The sequence below is a fragment of the Helicoverpa zea genome, chromosome 31 (assembly GCF_022581195.2).
Source record: "Helicoverpa zea isolate HzStark_Cry1AcR chromosome 31, ilHelZeax1.1, whole genome shotgun sequence".
Lineage (NCBI taxonomy): Eukaryota > Metazoa > Arthropoda > Insecta > Lepidoptera > Noctuidae > Helicoverpa > Helicoverpa zea.
Window position 1 is genome coordinate 12602132 of NC_061482.1, and position 21656 is coordinate 12623787.

The 21656-nt window shown below is 37.0% G+C and overlaps 1 protein-coding gene across 1 annotated transcript in view; it reads right to left on the reverse strand.

The window, feature by feature from the left end:
- Nucleotides 1-18913, reverse strand: part of LOC124645304 (trypsin alpha-4-like) — a 45469-nt gene extending 26556 nt beyond the window's left edge. The window contains exons 1-5 of the mRNA XM_047185103.1: nucleotides 18867-18913; nucleotides 18700-18823; nucleotides 17957-18090; nucleotides 16738-16876; nucleotides 4635-4757 (exon numbers count right to left, since the gene is read on the reverse strand). Of these exons, the coding sequence (XP_047041059.1) occupies nucleotides 4635-4757; nucleotides 16738-16876; nucleotides 17957-18090; nucleotides 18700-18823; nucleotides 18867-18913 (567 nt within the window). The remainder of the gene's footprint in view (nucleotides 1-4634; nucleotides 4758-16737; nucleotides 16877-17956; nucleotides 18091-18699; nucleotides 18824-18866) is intronic.
- Nucleotides 18914-21656: the final 2743 nt, after the last annotated feature.

Sequence of the window (21656 nt, forward strand, 5' to 3'; positions counted from 1 at the left end):
TATTTGTTTCGTACAATTAGTAATTGTTTCTGATATCCGCGCTTTGGCTTTTAGGCGTGTAACACGATTACTTTGCGGATGACTTTTTGCGCTCGCCATTATTATGATGCATCGAGTTCGCAACGCGCACAAAAATATTGAACTCTCGCACTTTATTTTTAGTGTTTTGTGAAAAGTTAACGATATACTTAGTATAGTAATAATTCATGCAGCTGCTATCTTTGTGGTAGGCAGCACACATATTTTCTCTTTTCAGATAGGCGCATCTACCAAGTACAGCATATCCATTTTACCCAAAGATTCAAACAGAAGTACCTACATTTCAAATACCGTTTATTATTTTCCGAGAGTTGATGAACTACCTAGAAAATTGATCAACTTACGAGTCTTGTTATTTTCCGGTGACATACATACTACTACTTGGACATATATTTACTATATAAGACCTAACATACACTATGACAAGCTACCTGATGGTCATAGCTTTCTTTTTATTTTTATTTTCTTTCTATTGTTATATTATAGCTTTAGAATTGACCACAATGCTGAGAGTTTTTTCTAGTATTGAAGTCAATTCTAATAGTTTGAATACGAGTTCTGAGCTTTGTCTTATATAGCAGAGTTTGTAACGAAACCATAGCGTGATTCAGTTTTCACCCCTTAACGCTCAGCGCCATCTAGTTACGACACGGGAACTAGAATACATACGCGTTTTGTAAGAAGGCCGACGCATATCCCTCAACAGAATGACTGAAAAACAGTTTAAAAATGGTTTATCAACAGGATATCTGAATAAAAATGAATCCCTATTTTTCCCCATTAAAATATCAGAATGTCGGATATCAGAAGCTAATTGTACGAAACAAAATGAAATAAAAACTATGTAAATGGCATACATTAAAACTATTTTTATTAGAAGGTAAATACATTAATTATATACTATGATACTAAGATGACCTTACAAAACCATTGTAATGGTTTAACCGTGGTGGTCAATGAGTCTCTAAATATTTTATTTAACTTATGACATATCTAAATAATACAATTTTATGGTATGCAATCTATGATTAACGCTCAATTCTTCTCTGTGTGAGAGTGCCCAGCAGTGGGACGATACAAAGGCTGATAATGCATAATTAATGTTCCAGGTTTTTAGGATGTACAGACTTCTACTTGGACATATATTTATTTACACTATAGGGCCTAACATACGCTATACCTAAGCTATAACCTGATGGTCATAGCTTTCTTTTTATTGTTATATCAGGGTTCTCTTATTCGAAAATAAGAGAGAGCCGTTCAAAAATAGTATGAAAACTTTAGAATTGACTTCAATGCTGATCAAGTTCGCTTTGTCTTATATAGCAGAGTTTGTAACGAAACCATAGTGCGATTCAGTTTTCACCCCTAAACGCTCAGCGCCATCTAGTTACGACACGGGTACTAACATACATACGGGTTTTGTATGAAGGCCGTCGTATTTAATTCCCCTAACAGAATGATTGATCAACAGGATATCTGAATAAAAATGAATCATTATTTTTTCCCATTAAAATCATATAAGAAAAACTGCTGATCTGATTTTAAATATCCTGTGTACTTTCTTTGGCTGTTGCCTGAAGAAAAAGTAAGGAAACATCCCACATCGTCTTAACATTTAACGTTAGTTTTATCATTTATTTATTAGACCCCAGTTGACAAGTTTTAATAGAAAATTATATACTTGATTCATTGCGTTTAGTAGGTTTATAACAAGGTGTGTGAAAACTTGCCAAGTAACATCATTAAAAAGTAACTATTTTTAACTGAGGTATGTCTATGGAACTTGGTACTTATTCAGATCTCACTTCTTTTATAGGCGAAGCATTCCCATATTATCGAACTTGGCAGCCTTTCACATTTTTGTTTTGGGTGGGTATATTATACACATTTTACACAATCCTCGGTGCGTTAGTTCGACGCGACTTTTATTTTACTTGCATAATACTTTTATTTGTTTTTTTTTTTTAAATTACACTACCTACCTACTTTTATTTTACCAACATTTGGTTCACAGCCCATATTCAATTAGTTTGACATCGATAACCTATTGAATGCTGAAAAACAGACTTACACTACAAAGCCTTATAAAATATATATTCGACAGTGACAAATATAAAAGAATTGACCATAGAACTATGTTAGTTTTTTACCATAGTACTTAGCTCAAAGAAACTAAGTAATACTAACATTATTGAATCATGCCCGAATAATGAATTTATTATAATTTTTTTGGGTCTCTACCAGACCACGGGACTATAGAATCCCGGATTTTTGGGTGGCGAACGTGGGGCCGAAGCCAACAGGCTGAAGCCCTTCTGAGACAACTTTAATGGAGTGGTGACACAAAACTGACGATTATCCCTGTATTTATACTATAGACATGTATACTTCGGCCGTTCAGAGAATGCGTTCCTGACACCTATCAGTTAGTCACGACTAGTGATGGGCACAACATAACACTGAGTTCGTTACCGTTCCTTCAAAATGAACCGCCGCATTATTTTAAGATTATTTTCGTTTTAAATTGGCGGAATCATTTGTTTTATATTTTAGTTATTTAAGTGGAAACCAAAAAAAGGTAATATTCATATAATAAAATTGTTTTATTTATTCTTTGTTACAAGTACATTGAATTGAATGTGCGAACAGAATATTAATCAGACTCCGATTTGCTTGAGGAGGTGGTGTCTTCATCATCATCTTCGCCTACATGTATAATTATATTATTATCAATAACAGAATCAATCCTGATATCTCGGTCTAACAAAAGCCGGGTAATCGAATAAAAACAGATCGAAAACACTTGAAAAACGTGGTCTATGCGCACGAAACGACAACGGACGACTGTTTTAGCGTCACAAAATGGCGGCCCATAACGCCATTTGGGGTTACCATTTTTAATCTAAGTATAAAAATGCGGTTTGGTCATAGTTTTATTTTTATATTTCATAAACGTTATAATTAAGTCTTATAGTCCATTATTTTCCAATTCTTAAAAAGAAAATCAAAACGTATTATTTTATATTATAACTGTATAAGAACAGATTACGATACTTGCCTGTTATTTTTAGCACAGCACTACAAAATATAAACCGCTGACATAACCTTGTAATAGCGCAGTATAGATTTAGAAAAATATTGTTTACCAAGTTATTTGACACTCAGTTTGGCACAAAATTATAACATTCATTGATTATTGATATAATAATGTTGTTTTAATGCTCCTCAATTGTTAAAACGGTAAACAACCAGCAAAAATATTTTTATCGTAACTGCAACGCCATTGCAAAGTTACGTCGTCAGTTCAATCGCGACGTGTCAGGAACGCATTCTCTGAATGGCCGAACTATAAGTACCTATACTTAGATACTGCATATGTTACCAAAAAACGAAAGCATGCTCTAGCAAGCGACAAAATGTTTAAGTGGTTCCTACATAATATTTAGCTACAGTGAAGAAAAACCACATTGCGTTACGAATGGATGCATAACCGAGTCATGCATTCCCGGTCATTGACAAAAGAGTCAGTGTTAGAAAAGAGAGGGAGAAAGGGGTCAGTGTTAGAATCAACTTCCTTGTTGTCCCTAGAGCTCATAACACCTCATCATCATAATTAAGTCCACAGCTCGATAAAACAAAAATTGTTATTTTTGCAGATCAAATAAATAAAAAACCGGCCAAGTGCGATTTGGACTCGCGCACGTTCCGTACCAGGGTTCCGTACCAGAACAAAAATGAGCAAAATAAATCATTTTAGTAGTTTTCAGTATTTGTTGTTATAGATAGCGGCAACAGAAATATATCATCTGTGAAAATTTCAACTCTCTTACTATCACGGTTCATGAGATACAACCTGGTGACAGCCGGAAGGGCAGACGGACGGACGGACGGACAGAGGAGCCAAAACAATAGGGTCCCGTTTTACCTTTTAGGTACGGAACCCTAAAAAAAGGTCACTTATATTTACACTTTTGAAGTTACTGGATTAACTACATAAATGTACAAGATTAGACTAGACAAACAAATTGCTTGCGAAGAATATTCTAATCTCAACTTTAAAGCATATGAAACCATGAAAACTCCTGAAGACAAAGCAGATCTAATCAAAACATGGAGAGCAAGACTCATACGGCGTCTCAAACTCAAAATATTTATTTGCATGTCAAGATATTTTACAGATATGTATGTAATTCACGTTGAAGTTCAGCTTATCGGCCTTTTTCACCCTAGGTATACTTATTAAAAAAATACTATTTATCCTAATTACAATTATGAATGTGAAAGTAACTCTGTCTGTCTGTCTTTCTGTCTGACTGTCTGTCTTTTCTTCACGCCTGAACTACTGAACCGATTTGTGTGAAATTTAGTACACAGTTTGGAACTTGAGAAAGGACATAAGATAGTTTTTATTACAATAAAATTTATTCCGGACATGTAGCACCATCTATTGGTCAAACCAAAAATCTGCCGGAAGTCACTATTCCACGCGAACGAAGTCGCATGCAAAACCTAGTAACCTATATTCTAAACATACACTTATTATAATATCAAGAAATAACATGACAGGTATACTTAAGTCTTCAAATATTTACCTTCTTATAGCCGTCGCAATAAGGGTTCGGAACGGATATCATGAACGAGACGAAACGCAGCATGGGGTCAAACTTCTCGCCAGGAGTGTACTTCCCGGATCGCGGTAAACACAGCTCTCTGCCCTGCAAGAGAAAAATAATATAATATCATTTATAAGGAGTTATAAGAAAAGAAATTAAAAAAAAAAAAAACTAAAAATCACGCTTTTTGTAACGTTTCTTAGCTAGTCATGTATTGTCATTAGAACTCAGAGCGTGTGCATTTCATCCTGATCGAAGCCGGGAAGTGGGTCAAATTAAGATTCCAAGATTTTCTTGCATGCATAGTTACAAGTGAAGCTAATTAGCGATAAGCGTGTTAAAAATAAAGAATTTAATCACGAATCGGTGAAAATTTTCTTTGCCAACCCTTATTATGGTGTGGACTTATTTCATTGCCTGCTGGGGCTGCGGGATTTTTCGAAAGAGTTATCGCAGCCCTGGTACACATAGATCTTAAGAAGGAACATGGTGGATTTTGGTCAGTAAGTCTGAAACTTCCTCACGCTGCACCCACGGCGGGAGAAGTCATTGACTGCTCATAAAAAAGGTATGGACTTATTTATGCGAAAAGATGTTGCTAAATAGTTTATTTGCTTCTTTGAAAGGAGGTGCTAATTAGAGGAACCATTAAAACTAGGTCAAAAAATAAAAAATAATTTCTGGCAGCGGCTGGCGCAATTTATTGAGAAAAACTACGGTCTTTAACATTCAGGTGCGCGAAATAGTTTCCTCGGATCGCAAGCGAAAGTACACGAATGATAGTGTAAATGTTAGATTATATTAGAAACATAGAACTGGGTCATATATTTAGTCGTGTCGAAAACTCGTTATTCAACTGTTTTGTGTCCACACGTTGTTATGAGTTGCTAACTAAACACAATGCTTGATATACACAATGGGTCTGTAGTTCTGGCTCATATAGGTAACAGTGACATACAGACAGACAGATTGATATTCTAAATAATTTTGCATTTATAATAATAGTAAGGTAAATTGAAGTCCCATTTTCAAAACCAATTCTTAATTTACTCACACTAGATCGAACTGAGTAGCTATTTGGTGCCTTTCATTGCGTAGCGGCCCCAAATAAGCAATGTGAACATGTGCAATAATGCTTGAACCAAAGCTACCGTTTAAGCAGGATAAATCAAAACAAACAGTATGTACCCAAATCGGTGTACAAGCTGAACGGCTTTAAGCGAAGCAAATAGCTCATCTTTGCTGATCATGGCTTTGATGTGGTCCATTAAGACACGCCCTTTGACTTCCCATGCGTGAGGATCAAAGATCTCATTCAGCTCATTCAGCTCGAAGTTGAATGTTAGATATTCAACTACATAATGATCAAGACTAAAGCTGTGTCTACGGTCGGCAAACTGTTAGCAGCCGATTGAGTGAGCCGTTTTGTGGTGAACTGAAATTTGAGTTACCAGCAAACTCGGATCAATTTCTAGACTGGAACCGGTTTTGCTGTGATTCGGCCACTAATTGAGACAGCGCACGTGACGCTACAAACTGCGCAAAGTGAGCCCTAACTGACAAACTAAGGATGCTTCATTAAAAATATATCGAAGGACGTACTAAATGCTGCGGGATTGTTCGAAAGAGTTACGGCGGCCCTGGTACATAAAAGGCCTACGACGGAACATGATGGATTTTTAGTCAGTAGTCTGTCACTCTTTCCCCGCTGCTAAACCACAGCGGGAGGGGTCATTTGATGATTTTTGCCATCACTAAAAAAACTCATTCGGCTGCTAATAGGTTGCCTACTAGGGTCGTAGCCTAACTAAACTCCATGCTTCTTAGATTGTGTGTTTACTGTCATTACATACATGAAATAGCTACGGACTATATTGAGAGAAGCTGTTAAGGTATAAAGCTTTCGATTAAAGCGCTATAATCATCTTGATCACGTCATCAAGGCGTTGATATTAACAATTAGTATTAACAAAGGTTGTGAATCCGTGACGTTGGATAGTAATCTCTGGAACTACAGAACCGATTTTGTAAATTAATTTACCAAAAGAAAACTGCTTGAGTCGGACGTGTCAAAGGCTATATTTTTTCTGGTAAAACCGCGGGTATCAGCTAATCTATGACATCATATGCCTATCCTTACATAGTATAAATTTTTGCCAGTCCAGTGCTTCGCATGTCTAGATCATTCGAAGTACGCAACGGATTTCATGGGGTTTCCGCGCCAATAGAGATGAGTGATTCAAGAGAATAGTTTGTGTGTATGTACGTGAAATTACACCCGGCTTGTTCGGGAGTTGCTAGCTTACAATTACATAGGTACCTATCTTCTACGCCACTTCATGTAACATACATGAAGAAGCATTCATATATTCGGGTTTAAAAAAAAATCAAATTGGTGAAACAACTGTAACTAAGTACCAAGGTCCATAGTGAAGTCTTAGTAATAGAATCTTTAGGTTCCCTAAAAATCAATTTTCAAAAGGTATTACGATCGACTTTAGACTTTAGTTGCTAAACGATACGACTCAGAAAATGGGAGAGTCCATTTTATTTCTTTTTTCATGATGTAACTTATTGCATCGCCTGTACAAAATAAAATAGTATTTTGAAACGATTCCTAAAAGACATTTCTAGAGAGGGATCCTTCGATTCCCCTTGCCTCAATTTAGTGCATTTTTCACGACGCTCAACTCAAACTACCGCGAGTAGTTAATAGAATAATATATTTCCGATAGACTGGCCAGCTATCGATTTTGTCTGTGTTTAATAGAATATATAATACCATCAACTATTTTACAGATTGAGACGTAGCAGAGAGTAGGTACATAGTAATAGATAGAAGTTCACAAAATTGAGACGCATTATCATTTTATCAGAAAAATGCAATTGATAAATAGTTCAATCCTTACTTAGCTTTAAGTCTCTTCTAAAACTAGAGTAAAAATTAGATATACCAGAAAAAAACTTTTTACATGCAGGAAATCAGATTACCTCTAACGACGTAGGCGTAGCGGAGGTTAGTGTCAGATTTCTGACTAAAACCCATCAGGGTCTGTGTATCAGGGCTCGATAACTCTTTCGTACGATTCCGCTATTCCTGGCAGAAAGAACAGGACTACCTTCCCTTGTTTTCCAAGCGCTCATTAATCCTTACGCTTAAACAGGACTGTATCCTAAATCTGTCGTATGAAATATTCCAAGACTTTAAGACACAACAAACCAATTTATTTATACATCGACCGAAATTCTTGGAACGGAAAACTTGTTTGTTATCTGCAAAATATGACGGAGCTTCTCCTAGAAGTCAATTGAAAAATTAATTGCTATAAATTCTTGCTATGGTTGGACAATAAACATATCTGGTGACATGTTTATCTTTTCCTTGATATTTTTTATAAACGGTCTTATAAATAGATCTTTTTTTTTAAAGGAGCGTTTTCTTCCCATTGTAAATCTAACCATGGATAGCAAAAACCGATGATAGAATTTTGAAATTATAGTTATTATAAAATAATGTCAAACAATCTCTAATTCAAAAAAACAGAGGAATCGGTTATTGTATGTAATATAAGGTACGTCAATATGCCTTACATAAATTATTATTCTTTATACCCCGGCCATTTCTGACTCAGTTGACAGTTGCTAACAGTCAGTACAAATAACGATTTTTTCCCTTGACATCTGACAGCTGTCAACGGCACAAAACATTCGATACCACTTTAAAAAGTTGGCATACCAAAAATGAAACAAAGACTGATGGCACTGGAATCTCACACTGATACGTCAAAGGGCGAAAAATCTGGCAAACTGGACAGTTGAGTGCGACGGATGTTACGTGTGTCAAGAAGTAATTCTGACAGTGAGTTCGGATGTTTCGGATCACTGCGTTCGGTACTGCATTGCACTCTGCATTAAAACATGGTTCTGTCATTCTGTCAAATATCGCTCTAAGTTAGAGTGATATTAGGCACATTTTTAAAGAATCTTGATCCAAGTGTGGACGTAATTTTTTGATGTCCGTGGCTCCAAGTCGGCTTTATTTAACTTTTATAGGTTGGTTTTATATATGCACATTTTATTTTTTTAATTAATTTTCTTCCGTTCTCGATGTTTCCTTGCAGACATGTCATTTATATTTGACCAAAACTCGGTGTTAAAGTGATCAATTGTAAATATTTGATAAAAGTAAAACCACATCTACATATGACCTAGTATTAATTTTCAAATCGTTTGTGGTACGTGTGCCGACTCAGCATCTCGACATACTCCAAGAACAGTTTTGGCCGAAAGGTGTCGTTTTCCGGCGATTCCGCGGGAGGCTACGCGACACCACGCAGTGCAACACGACACCGCCTATTCGTGTCAACAAATATAAATTGTTTTGTGATTATTGTTTATGTATTAGTTTATAAGTATTGAAATATTACATTATGTATGTATTGTACTTTCTATGGGCCCTAGTTGCCTGATGTAAACAAATAAATAAAATTAAATATAATGTTAAATTACTAAAAAACGCACGTTGTAAAATCAGTTTCCCTCAATTTGGCGATAGTTTGCATCATCACACACCAAAATTGTGGTGTGATTGAGTTTTGTACCGCCATACTTTTTGCACGTTGCATATTCGTTAAACAACGCGGCCGTGGTTCGCGGGTCATAACATTGTTACATTTTAAACCCTCCAGTTAATACAGAGCCTGTTTTACAAAAGCTAGGCGAGTTAGACATGAACTATTCACTACGCGTTAGTTATAACTTGGACCAGAATCAGCGAGCGAGTTCGTTGTCATCAACTGTTAACAAATACAAACTTTCTACTAATGAGACATTTTCAGGTGAATAGATCTGTTTTGTTTATGTTTCAAAGTGGACTACACAGTAGTTTGGCTTGCAGAAAACTGAATATAACTGACTGTTGTGCTTGCGTCCCGAGGAAACTATTTTCAGCAACCGGAAAAAAACTGGATCCGTTTTCAGGCTCTAGATTATCTGTGTAACTTTTGCATTTATTAAATAGTAAGGATTGTGTACAATTTTCCAAAGTCATTCGTGAGTGGAAAATTAATAATAATAAATAATCTTCCACGCCGATTTCGGCAACGGCGACCACTTCGACCCTAATGGCGTGCGTGTGCTCTCATGTGGCTGGAGTATCCAATTTTGTGCGTGAAAGTCCGCGCACACTGCGGACATGTCAGGGTACCAGCCACAAAGTTGTAGTTGATAGCTACAGGTGGTCGAGCTTTCAACTCATCTCGTTTGGCATCCAACTCAGAAAGTCGGCGTGCTTCAAAGTCAAAGACTTTGGCTTTAACGCGGCTTCTCCAGTCTCTGCGGTTGGATGCCAGATTCTCCCACTGAGACGGGTCAATGGAACAGCTTTTCATGTGACGCTTCAGCACATCCTTGTATCGCAGCAGCTGTCCGCCACGTTTCCGCTTGCCCTCCTGCAACTCGGAGTAGAGGATGCGCTTGGCCACTCTAGTATCCGGCATGCGCAGTACATGCCCGCACCAACGAAGCTGTCTCCTCATGAGGTATGCTTCAATGCCACCTACATTGGCTTTCCTCAACACTTCTGTGTTACGCACACGATCAAACCAACGGATATTTAATATTTTGCGCAGACATTTGAGGTGGAAGCGGTCTAGTTGCTTGATGTGGCGTCGGTACGGTGTCCATGTTTCCGCTGAGTAGAGTATACAAGGCAACACAACTGCCATATACACAGAAACCTTTGTGGATATCTTTAGGTCATGGGAGCTGAAGACCTTCTTGTCGAATTTGCCGAAAGCAGCGGCTGCAGCACCAATTCTGCTATTGATTTCGGCGTCAAGGTCGCACTTTGCTGTTATAGTGCTCCCCAAATATCGAAATTTATCGACCTGCTTCAGGACATCTTCACCAAGCATAATGGTCAGTTCTTGACGTCCATGATTATCTGAAGACATTACTTCTGTCTTTTTGATGCTGATTTTTAGACCAAATGTACAGCACTGCTTGTGAAGGTTCGTGACTAGCTGTTGCAGGACTTCAGGGGATTCAGCCACGAAACAGAGGTCATCTGCATACATAATGTCCTGTATATGTGCATAGGAAACCTTTGTGGTCGCCTTGAGTCTATTCAGGTTGAAAAGTTTGCCGTCAGTCCGATAACGAATACGAACTCCTTCAGGAGAAGAATTCAATACTTCCCGGACTACAACTGCGAAATATAATGCAAACAATGTGGGAGCCAGGACACAACCTTGCTTCACTCCACAGGTGACGGAGAAGAAGCTCGATTGGTCATCTTCAACCGCTACACAACATTGCATGTCATCGTGCAGGAGTCGCAGGAGTCTTATGAACTTCTCTGTACACCCCAACTTTCTCAGTACCTTCCAGAGGGCCTCGCGAGGGACGCAGTCAAAGGCTTTTTCCAGATCAATAAAGCAGAGATACAAGTGCTGTCCCTGCTCTCTACTTTTTTCCTGGAGTTGACGGACTGCGAATATTGCCTCACAAGTTCCTCTGTCTGGTCTGAAACCAAATTGGGTTTCCGGCAGAATCTTTTCAGAGAGGTTCCTGAGGCGGTTCAGAAGTACTCTGGCGAAGACTTTTCCAGAGACAGAGAGCAGTGAAATACCGCGGTAAGAACCACATTCCGACCGGTCGCCTTTGTTCTTATAGAGAGCCCTGACGCGTGATAACTTAAAAGTTTCAGGAACTTGTTCTTTCTCCCACATAAGCACAAACATTTCCCAGACGCGCGAATGCAGTTCCTCGCTGCCGTACTTCAGAAGTTCACCTGGTATAAGGTCTAGGCCAACCGCACGCTGATTTTGCTGTTGTTTGATGGCACAAAGCACCTCATGTTTAGACAAGGCATCATCCAATTCTTCTGCTATTTGAAGTTGAGGCAAACTGTCTATGTAGTGTAGATCGGCTGTTCGATCTACATTAAGTAGCTTATTGAAGTGTTCTGCCCAACGATCTAACACTTCATTTTTGCTTTTCAGCAGACTTTTACCATCCAGCGACTTCAGTGGTACCTTTATGAAGTTGGTGGTACCCAGGAGATTGCGAATTTCGCTATAGAAATCACCGAGCTGATTACTATAAGCAAGCCACTGGATGTATTGAGCCTTGTCTTGCCACCATTTATCTTTAGTGTGTCTCGTGAGTTTACGCAACTCACGGTCACTCTCTCTTATAAGTGCGCTGTTATTACTGCGCTTGAGAAGTTCTCGGTGTTTGGCAATAGCTTTAGAAAGAACTACGTCGTTCTCATCAAACCAGTCTTGCTTGCGTTTATTTTTTAGACCTATGGTGTTAGTGGCTACGTCAAGAATGGACGACGATAAAGCGTTCCAGTCTGCATCAATATGAGTGGAAAATTATCGTCAACCTAATTCAACAGATTGACAAAAACAACGCAGCAGACAGGTAACAATTCTATCAATTATACAAAAGTATGATGAAAGATTGAGATCATGTACCTACTAGCTGTTTTCCGCGGTTTCACACGCGTCCCGTGTCCTACCCGTACCTACTTAGACAAAATATAGCCTATACTCGGGAATAGCCTAGCTTCCCAATAGTGATATTTCGTAACATCTTTTTCAAATTGGTTCTGTAGTGCCTAAGCCTTTAATTATTCCTTTTTATTATATAAGTAGGTATGTAAAGCAAATTAACCGTTCTATCGCAGCGTCCCCACCCAGTGACGAACGCTCGCAGTCCGTGCAGTGGCTCTCTCGGGTGTATCAATTGAATAGACTTCACCGCACACCTGGAACATTCGGTAGACGGTAACAAGCTTCTATAATATTAAAAAAATACGTATGTTTGTTTGTATTTGGCCTAATTGTTATAACTTTTAATCCGTGTTTATTAATAAAAGGATTACACATTAACATAAAACAGCAATGTTGGGATCGGCTTCCAATCTAACCATATGAGATGCAGTTGATTACCAGACTTTTACAAGGAGCGACACTGGCGTCTGACTACCCGTAATGACTGCCAAGGATGTTCAAATGACAGTCGAGACCAACCGGTTTATCGTTCTTTCCGAAACAAGGAAGAACAATCGTCATGAGAAGATGGTCACCCATCCACGGACCAACAGCACCATTGACTTACGAGTACACATACATGAAATAATTATTCGTATAAAATTATTGTGTAGTTTAGTAAAAATTGGCATTTACATTATAAAGTTCCTCATTGAGTATTACTTTTTACCAATCAGGTAAGTCAACATATTGTATGTCCGTTCAAAAGAAGCGTAATGAAAATCGTCGATAAAAACTAACGTTTCGCTTTAACTCTTAATCCTTTGAACAACCAATTTTCCAATATTTCTTCCTAGAACACCTCATTCGATATAGTATAACTGCAGTTTTTACGACTATCCGTAAAGCTGAGTCTCAATATTTTGTTTAGGAATTAGTGTTTTTCAACCCACCATCTCGGAAAGAGTAGTTTTACCTTTTGATATCTGAGCGCAAAAGCCGTTTTTATCCTCTAGAGCGGCAAAGTGATTTGAATTTAGAACATCGTGTGCAATACTCCATTTGTGACAATCTTGATAAGACTTTTCAAACAAATACATATGATACAAATAAAATACTGCTTAAAATAATTATTCAATTAATTAAGTAATTTTTATTATTGTTTTTACATATATTTTTAACCTCGTTTCATTTTTAACCTAAGTTTTCAAATAAATGAACTTTAATAGTACTTCTTTTTAATTTGATACTCATATGTGCGCGCCATTTTGTTTTTTGGCATTTAGAAATTTCCTCGATGAGGTGGGATGAAAAGTTACGTGTTGCACTCGAGTGCAAAGATTTTTCACCTTGTGCTCTTTTGATTCCCGCGCTTTCGCTCAGGATTCTAATTATTGAAACACTCGCTACGCTCGTGTTTCAATTTTAGAATCATTCGCTTGCTCGGTCATCAAAATTGAGCCCGCGGTTAAAAATCAACTTTGCACTCTTGTATAACAAATAACTATTATTGAAACAAAGGTTTGTTTTAATTGGACAAAGCTAACTCACGGCCAGTTTCTTCATCAAAAGTTAAAGTTAAAGTTATGGCTAAAGTAATGTCTAAAGTAAAAGTAACGGTTAAATTAAATTTTTCTATTAGTTTTGCTGTCACTTTAGCCTTGAAAAAACGAATTTGACCGTTACTTTTACTTTAGACATTACTTTAACTTTAACTTTTGATGAAGAAACTGGCCGTCAAAAACAAAGAAAATAGGGCACGCTTTTGTTTAAGCTTATTGCATACTTCAACAATTTGACGTCCATACGTTCATATTAGTTCATGCTATTCTTTTATTGGACAACAGATATTGAATCTTAATTATTATTTTGCAAAACTAACTAGAAAACATTTATTGCTTTTCCTTTGTAGTTTTGAAAAAATGTTACTTTGATTGTTCTGTGCTCAGTGTTTGTAATAAATATCTAAATTGGTCACAAAGCAAAACTGCTTTGTGAAAAATATTGCATGTTCAATATATCCTAGTAAATCATTAATTAAAAGCAAATAAGCTACAACCATGTACAAGTAGTACCTAAGAATATTATATTGAAGAAAAATTCATGTTAAGTGATAAAATACACACAATTTTAACTGGTAATTAATTATTATCATATTCCGCGAAGAAACTAGCGCTCTGCAAGCTCATAATAAACTAAACACTTTTAATATTAAAAACTGAGCTGACAACGTGGCATTAAAAATTACGTTCACTCTTCGCAGCACTTTCAGAAAATATATAAAATAATATTATGACAATATACACTGAATAAAATGAAAACTTTCACGACAGTGTTTGTTGTTTTCTCACAAAAATGCAGATTGCCAGTGACGCCGAAAAGGTTCCATGTTTTACATGTGAAGACAGCCTCTACTCGACTTCGGAAACATCGAGACAGACAACTGGATAAATCGCGTTATTTCCATTTCAAAGAAGTTAGCAAAGTACCGGGAAAATATACGTTTATAGGCATTTGTACCACGAGGCGAATCACTATCGATGTCTTTCTAATAACATAACCCTTTTTGGCAGTTGAAACATCTACTTCCATTCGATGGTTTTGACGTGTAGTTGCTTTTCAAAAGCATTTGCTATTACCAATAAACCGTCCATTTGTTAAATCCTCACAAAGTGTTAAAACATAGAACTGTCGAAACCTGAAACCACAGAGTACTCAGCCTCACTTGCTTTACAAACAAAACCAATGAGATTTGTGACATTGCTCTACAACAGGAAAAAAATGTTATTTATCTTCGTAAACACGGATCACACGCGTCAAGAGATGAGGGAACTACTTTCCACCTCAAGCAATCTTCACGGCAGACTTATTGGATTACATTATTGTATAATAACGCAATATTAGCTGTTTTACTTCGTTATAATAGTTCCGCATCATGTACTTTAATCTGGTCCCGATTATATTATGTTCAAAAGCCATGTTTGGTTTTCACTAAATATACTGTATTTGATATCGTCGTTAAAATTTAATAATTGCCGTATTTAAGTATATATAGCGGTAAATGTAATAGGGTAATAAAGACAGGTCAATTGCTCTAATTATATGTTCGAACAGGTTCGGAGCCATTTTTATCATACTTGATTTTATTGATTTAAATTCTTCCCTGATTCAGAATATTTTCCGAAAGCAAAATTGAGTTACGATATTAACTTTTAACACACTATTTAAAATCAAAGACCATAGACACTTATAAGACTGTTAGCTTAAATAGTTTCACTTTAAAAAAAACTATCAAAGCTATTAAAAAAGAAAGCAGTCAAACCCACCACAGACATCAATTACCTATCGATATATCACCATTTGTCTGCGCTAGTTCACAAAATTATAGCTTCCACATTAGCGCTCGCTGGCCACAATGTTACTACGAAACAGTAAAGTAAAGAGCCTCAGTTAAAGCCTATCAAACATGCATGGACATTAGTAGTAGGACTTTGCACAAAAACTCCAAAAATAACGTGTCGGGGCATCCAAAATGCACTTTGATACTATTGATTGCGTTTGTAGTTAATGTAGCCGCGACTAATTTTAATTAGTTCCCTCGATAAGTATTTAAATCAAATATTTTTTCAAAACTGAAAACGGAATGTTTTTTATAGTTATGAGCGAGTCGTATGTTAGTCAATTAAAAACGTCGTCCCATAATTGGTCTATGTCAGATCATATTCTTTGAGCACGTAAATGTCGCCTAATCTCTTTCCAGTCGTGTCGAATTACCATCCCATCGGGCTGTGAGAGTGAAGGAATAGGGAGTGCACCGGTGTCTGCGCAAATGCTCGTGCACTATAATATGTCTTGTGCAGTTAGCTATTGGCTAATCTCCTTATATGAGAACAGCCGCTATGACCGATAATATAATCGGCCAGGATGACATCATCATTGTCATTACCAACCTACGAGTTTCTTGTGTATTTAAACTCATTGCTACATAAAAGTAAAAGAATGTACTGGAAAGTTTTCAACAAAAAAAGGCTTGTTGTTCCTAAACAACGTTGTAAGCATTCTTAATTACCGCCTCAGGAACAAAAATGTTTTCGATCTCTTAGATTCACTCGTTGTTTATACAAATAAACTGAGAGTGATTTTACAAAAAAATATATGAGTAAATCCTTTACATATGATATTTGTTGTTAATTTTCATTTACATAAGTAGTATCAAAATCATCAGCGGCTTATTGATTCAGCTAATCTAGAATTGTCAAGGTAGAAAAACTGCGGCCTCCCTGAAGCTGAAGGGATTTGCCCATACTCACAGCGCTAGGTATGCGAGTTGGTGAGCACAGTATGGGACATTTAAGGGTACGTCTACACGGTGCATGTAGCTGGAGCAAGTGACAAGTGACGAGAGCACGCGGGTGGGTATTCTGATTTGATACATGCGCAAGTCGCTGGACCCGCAATTTTTTTTTTTCAATATACGCAATCTGCTTGCACCGTGTAGATGCATCCTTAGTTTCGTAGATTCTACTTAGTAAAGCTGCACAATATAATCATGTTTACCTATAAGTCGTGTCTTCATAAACCCTGATGAGAGCTACGTCGCCGTTCAAGGAGAACCTGTCGAACTGCTCGTGTATGATGACCAGCATCACGGTCAGAAGTGTGGCGCCCCTGTCTGCGTAATTCTCTCCCACTACTATGCTTAGTTCGTTTAGCGGCACACTGTAAGTATTAGACGTTTAAATGCAACTACTTTTACGGATTTTATTGCGGGTATATTAATTATTTATTCACTGGTAATGGGCAGTATCATATAATATAATATTTTAACAACGTCAAAAATCATCAAATGACCCCTCCCGCTATGGGTTAGCAGCGGTGAGTCAGACTCTTACGGACTAAAAACCGTCGTGTTCATAGTATTAGACGTCAAGAATGGATTTTGTTGCAGGATGGCAGATGGCAGGTAGTCTGAACATAATAGATTGATTGTCTATCTACTTTTTAATGTTGCTATCAACCAAGCCACATTTGCACCGCTACCTATAAATCAAACCCAAACCTGTTTCGTGATTTTTTCTACACATATTTCAATGAAAACCGTATGAAAATAACACACTAATTTGTTTTAGTAGATAAAAAGTGTGATATGATTGTAATCACACGATGCATAAGACAATATGACACGTAATACTCTATCTTTATATGAAACTAAAATATACCTTCGTTATAAATGCTCCAATTTTTTTAAATATCTACCCTCATAAGCAGAATAATAATTACTTATGCCCAATAAGCTTTCGTATTTCCATATTTAATATTCCACAAAAAAAAAAACGAACATTATCTCCTTAATTTTACATTGTATTTACTGGTCGCAATATGAAAAGGATTTTGCTACCTCATCACATAATGAAAGAGGGCGACATACTCGTAACTCAATCTAAGGAAACCACGGAATAAGGAGAGATAAACGGAGATACCATAATGCAGGTAAGTCAGGAGCCTTCTTCTAGGTCAAATTCATACGGTGGGCTTGACCAAAACGATCAGTTACAAGTGAATTAACTAGGCATTCGGGTTCTTTAAGACATCGGCCAACGATTTTTGGTATTACAGAAAATAGGCGGGTCCAAAGAAGGCGTATAAGACAGTAATCCCGCACACCGGCATTTTTGCGCGCTACTTTCTTAGGCAATTTTCCGTTATGGCACCTCCGCTAGTGATTTTATTCTCCGTGAAGGAAACATACACAGTTGCTTGTGTGAACTAGTCTCGAAATAATCATATTAATTTACTCACTCGACCAGAGGATGCGCCACTGTAATGAATAAGTTTTTAGTGAGTATGGTCGCTACAGAATAGTGCATTATGTGTCTTCTTATGCTCGCTATGTAGGGGTGTTCTCGTATGGCGACGCGGACTCCTTTGAATATCTGAAAAATGTTTTGCAATCTCACTTATCATTGTAACTTAATTTATTTCTTATTACAGTATTAGAGTTGTACATATTAATAGTATTGCATTAATTTGCATTACTTCAACAAATAAGTACAGTTTATTAGTCTTTTATACCTATAGACAAAACACGCCGTCTACCAAAATTGACGAACTTTTTTCACAAAGAAATTGCGCTTGTCAATCGTCCGGAGGTTATGATATCTTTCTTCAGTCAATCTTTCTCCGCTCACAGAAATATTTCATTCGGAATGTTGATAATCAACAACGTTTGACCTCCTTGCTCTGTAGATATTTCAGAGCAATTTTATATTTTCCATTATAACGAACGGCATTCATGGTAGCTATGAAAAATTCTTCACTATACCAGCAATAATATCTTCCATGGAATTCGCATTCATGTCACATTTTTCTAAGTCAACGTTATTAAGTAGTTATTAAATATAGTTTTAACGATGATTACTTACATTTTCTCTCGATCTCAACTCGTATAACTTGAGCATTAACGAGGATAAACGGCGGTTTAAACAGCGGTTTTACTTGCTTAAAAATAACAAAATTGTGAAGAGTATTAGACACATACTTACCTTCCGATTCAGTAACGGTATATCGCCTGGATTCCACACCATATTGGGTGCAAAGAGCGCATCGTCCACTTCTTCGCTACTATCATTCTTTTGTTCAAAAGTCTCTTCATGATTGAAACATTTGCTGACCGAGAACACAAAAATCGGCAACACCCATAACAACTTACCTGTAAATAAAATGATCTATTGTAGCGCGGTCTATTGGATTTGACATGTTCAAGCTGTGTGGGAGGAAAGCCGTATTATCCGGAATAATGCCGGCGAGCTCAGACGTGAGTAAAGAAAAAGATCAATATGAGCCCCAAGAGTCATTCGTGGGCTCAATTAGGCGGAGATGCGGTCGCTAATATGTTTACGTCGACGTCAGATTGAGGTCCGAGCGCCGCCGACCGCCCCCGTGCGTCTCCGTGCGTCTCGGAGCGAATCACGCCATATTTATCGTGATCATATTGCTACTGGTCTAGCAATAATAATTGATTGCATCATATCTCACACAGACGTGAACCTTGTGCCACACCATGGACGATAATGTGGCATATTGTTTTGATGGGTGTCATTATTTTCAGGGAGTTTTATAGGTGAGCGATCAATCGATATCCGTGATATCTATGTATTTCTTATCTTGTACAACAATCTTTTTTTTGCATTATAAATTACTGATTTCTGACACTTACACGAATATTAGACATCTACTTAAATAAAACTACTTTTACGGATTTTATCGCGGATATATGAATATTATTTAATCCCGACGTTTCGGATCCTTTACAGCATCCATGGTCACAGTTGTCAGACAGGCAGACTTGTCTGCGTAAAAGTAGTTTTATTAAAATTATAAACTATTTTTCTTTTCCAATAAGTCCCTAAATATCTATTAAAAATAGTAAATTCACTTTTAGTCAGTATAGATCTTCCCATTCTTTTTTGCCGTTACGGAACATTTCGCCAGCAATTAGGTATTTTTATATAGTTTCCTATTACAGAGGATATTTCTAACCAGCATAATATATATTTATAGTATTGCTCACTCGCGGCATCTGACAAGATCACTCGAATACTTAGAACTACCTCATTTTCCCGGATGAAAAGGATAATATTCCGACCTCCGGCGTCCCGGTATAGTTGGACAAACAGACACAATTATACTGTAATATCGATGATATAGTTCACTGAAGATTGCAGAATGACTTTGGTCTTAATCTGTTATCACTAAAGATAAAGTAAGTAAGGTTGATTACGATCTTTGAGAGGTGAGAATTCATCTTGTGGAAAGGTGTGCGCATTATAAAGTAAAATATTATCCATTTATTTTAGAGATCTGAATGAAATCGACTTTGTATAGATAGGATCACTATGAGGTGCTCGGAGTGGCCTGACGAAAAGTATTTTTTTTCTTGTCACATTGAAATGTAAGTAAGTTCCGCCTTTATATATAGAAAGGCATCCATAATATAGTTAGGAATATTTATCTGCTCACAAATAACTTTATACTTACAAGACTTCATTATAAATTCCGTGATCGTAATCGAAGAAAACTGACAAAAATCTATTTGGTCCAGCCCTTTACGTTCCTTTCCATTCAAGAAACAAGGAAAAAAACAAACTACAAAATACAATGAAATATTTATTACACAACACTTAAAAATAGTTCATAACCAAAAATTCAAAGTACATAATTAATACTATGATTAAATAACTAAAGAAAATTATTTAATTTAATTATAAATAAATAAGTAAACATATTAACATATCTTCATACATACTCGTAAATACGTAGTCTTAAATTAAGACTCTTAATACGCGTAACTTAAATGTAAGTAACCGTGAATGTAAGTATATTCAAAATCTAGGTGTGGTTTGTTCTAATATTTACGAGAAATAAGCTGTTTGCATCACAGTACATTGTTTTACATGATTCCACTGAATTTTCTAAGGAATTTATTTCGACATGTTCTTCATTTTAATATTAAAAGGAACAAAAAAACACTATCACCAACAATAGACTCGAGCGTACAAAATTATCAAAAAGCTAATAATATTTTGCAAATAATACGCAAATTTGCAATTACTATATCTGATATCGAAACATTTTCAATCATGAATTAAAATATGTTTTTCCTACATAAACATTATATGACCAATTTCCAAAGCATTATCACTAGTTGGGAAAGTTAATAATAGTCAAATTACAAAATATTTCAGAGCTTCGAGACTCCTATTGTATTTAGACTGTCCTAATAGGCTAACCATTGGCTACGGCGTAGCGGCGTAGGTTCTCAACTATTCTTAGCTGCTTCCAATTAACCAGCTATGCCACAATCGTAGCAGGTTCCTTGTTCTTAAGTGGTTATCCCTGTGAGAGCCTATACCTGTAAGGCTACGTTTAAACCAAACTGACTGTTAGCCGCCGAATGTGAGCAGGCTCACTGTGAGCCCCAGTGTTAACGTGAAAATAAACGGTATTTTTGCTGATAATATGCTTAAGCTTACTATACGCCAAGCATAACGTATCGTCGGTTAATATGTATGACAAAGTTAATATGTATGACAATACAGTAAACTGCGTAACGTTCGCTCACCTTCGGCGGCTGACAGTCAGTTTGGTTTGGACACAGCCTATGTACTTATTTCTGTAACTAGTTATAGCTATCAACGCCTATTCCTGTAAGAGCCTATGTAATGTAATACATCTAAGGCCGATTTCGGCCTTGGCGGCTGTTCTCATGTAAGGACTTCAGCCAGTGCAGTGAACTCTCACTATTCCTTCACTCTTATAGTCCGATGGGACGGCAATTCGACACGACCGGAGAGAGATCAGGCGGAAGACCGACATTAACATGCTCTCCGATGCACGGGTGAATCAATCACAAACTTTCAGACTACGGGCTGCTTTGTGAAAGTTTATCGTTTACCGACCAGGGCATCGAACCCGAGACCTCAATCAAAGCAGTCGTGCT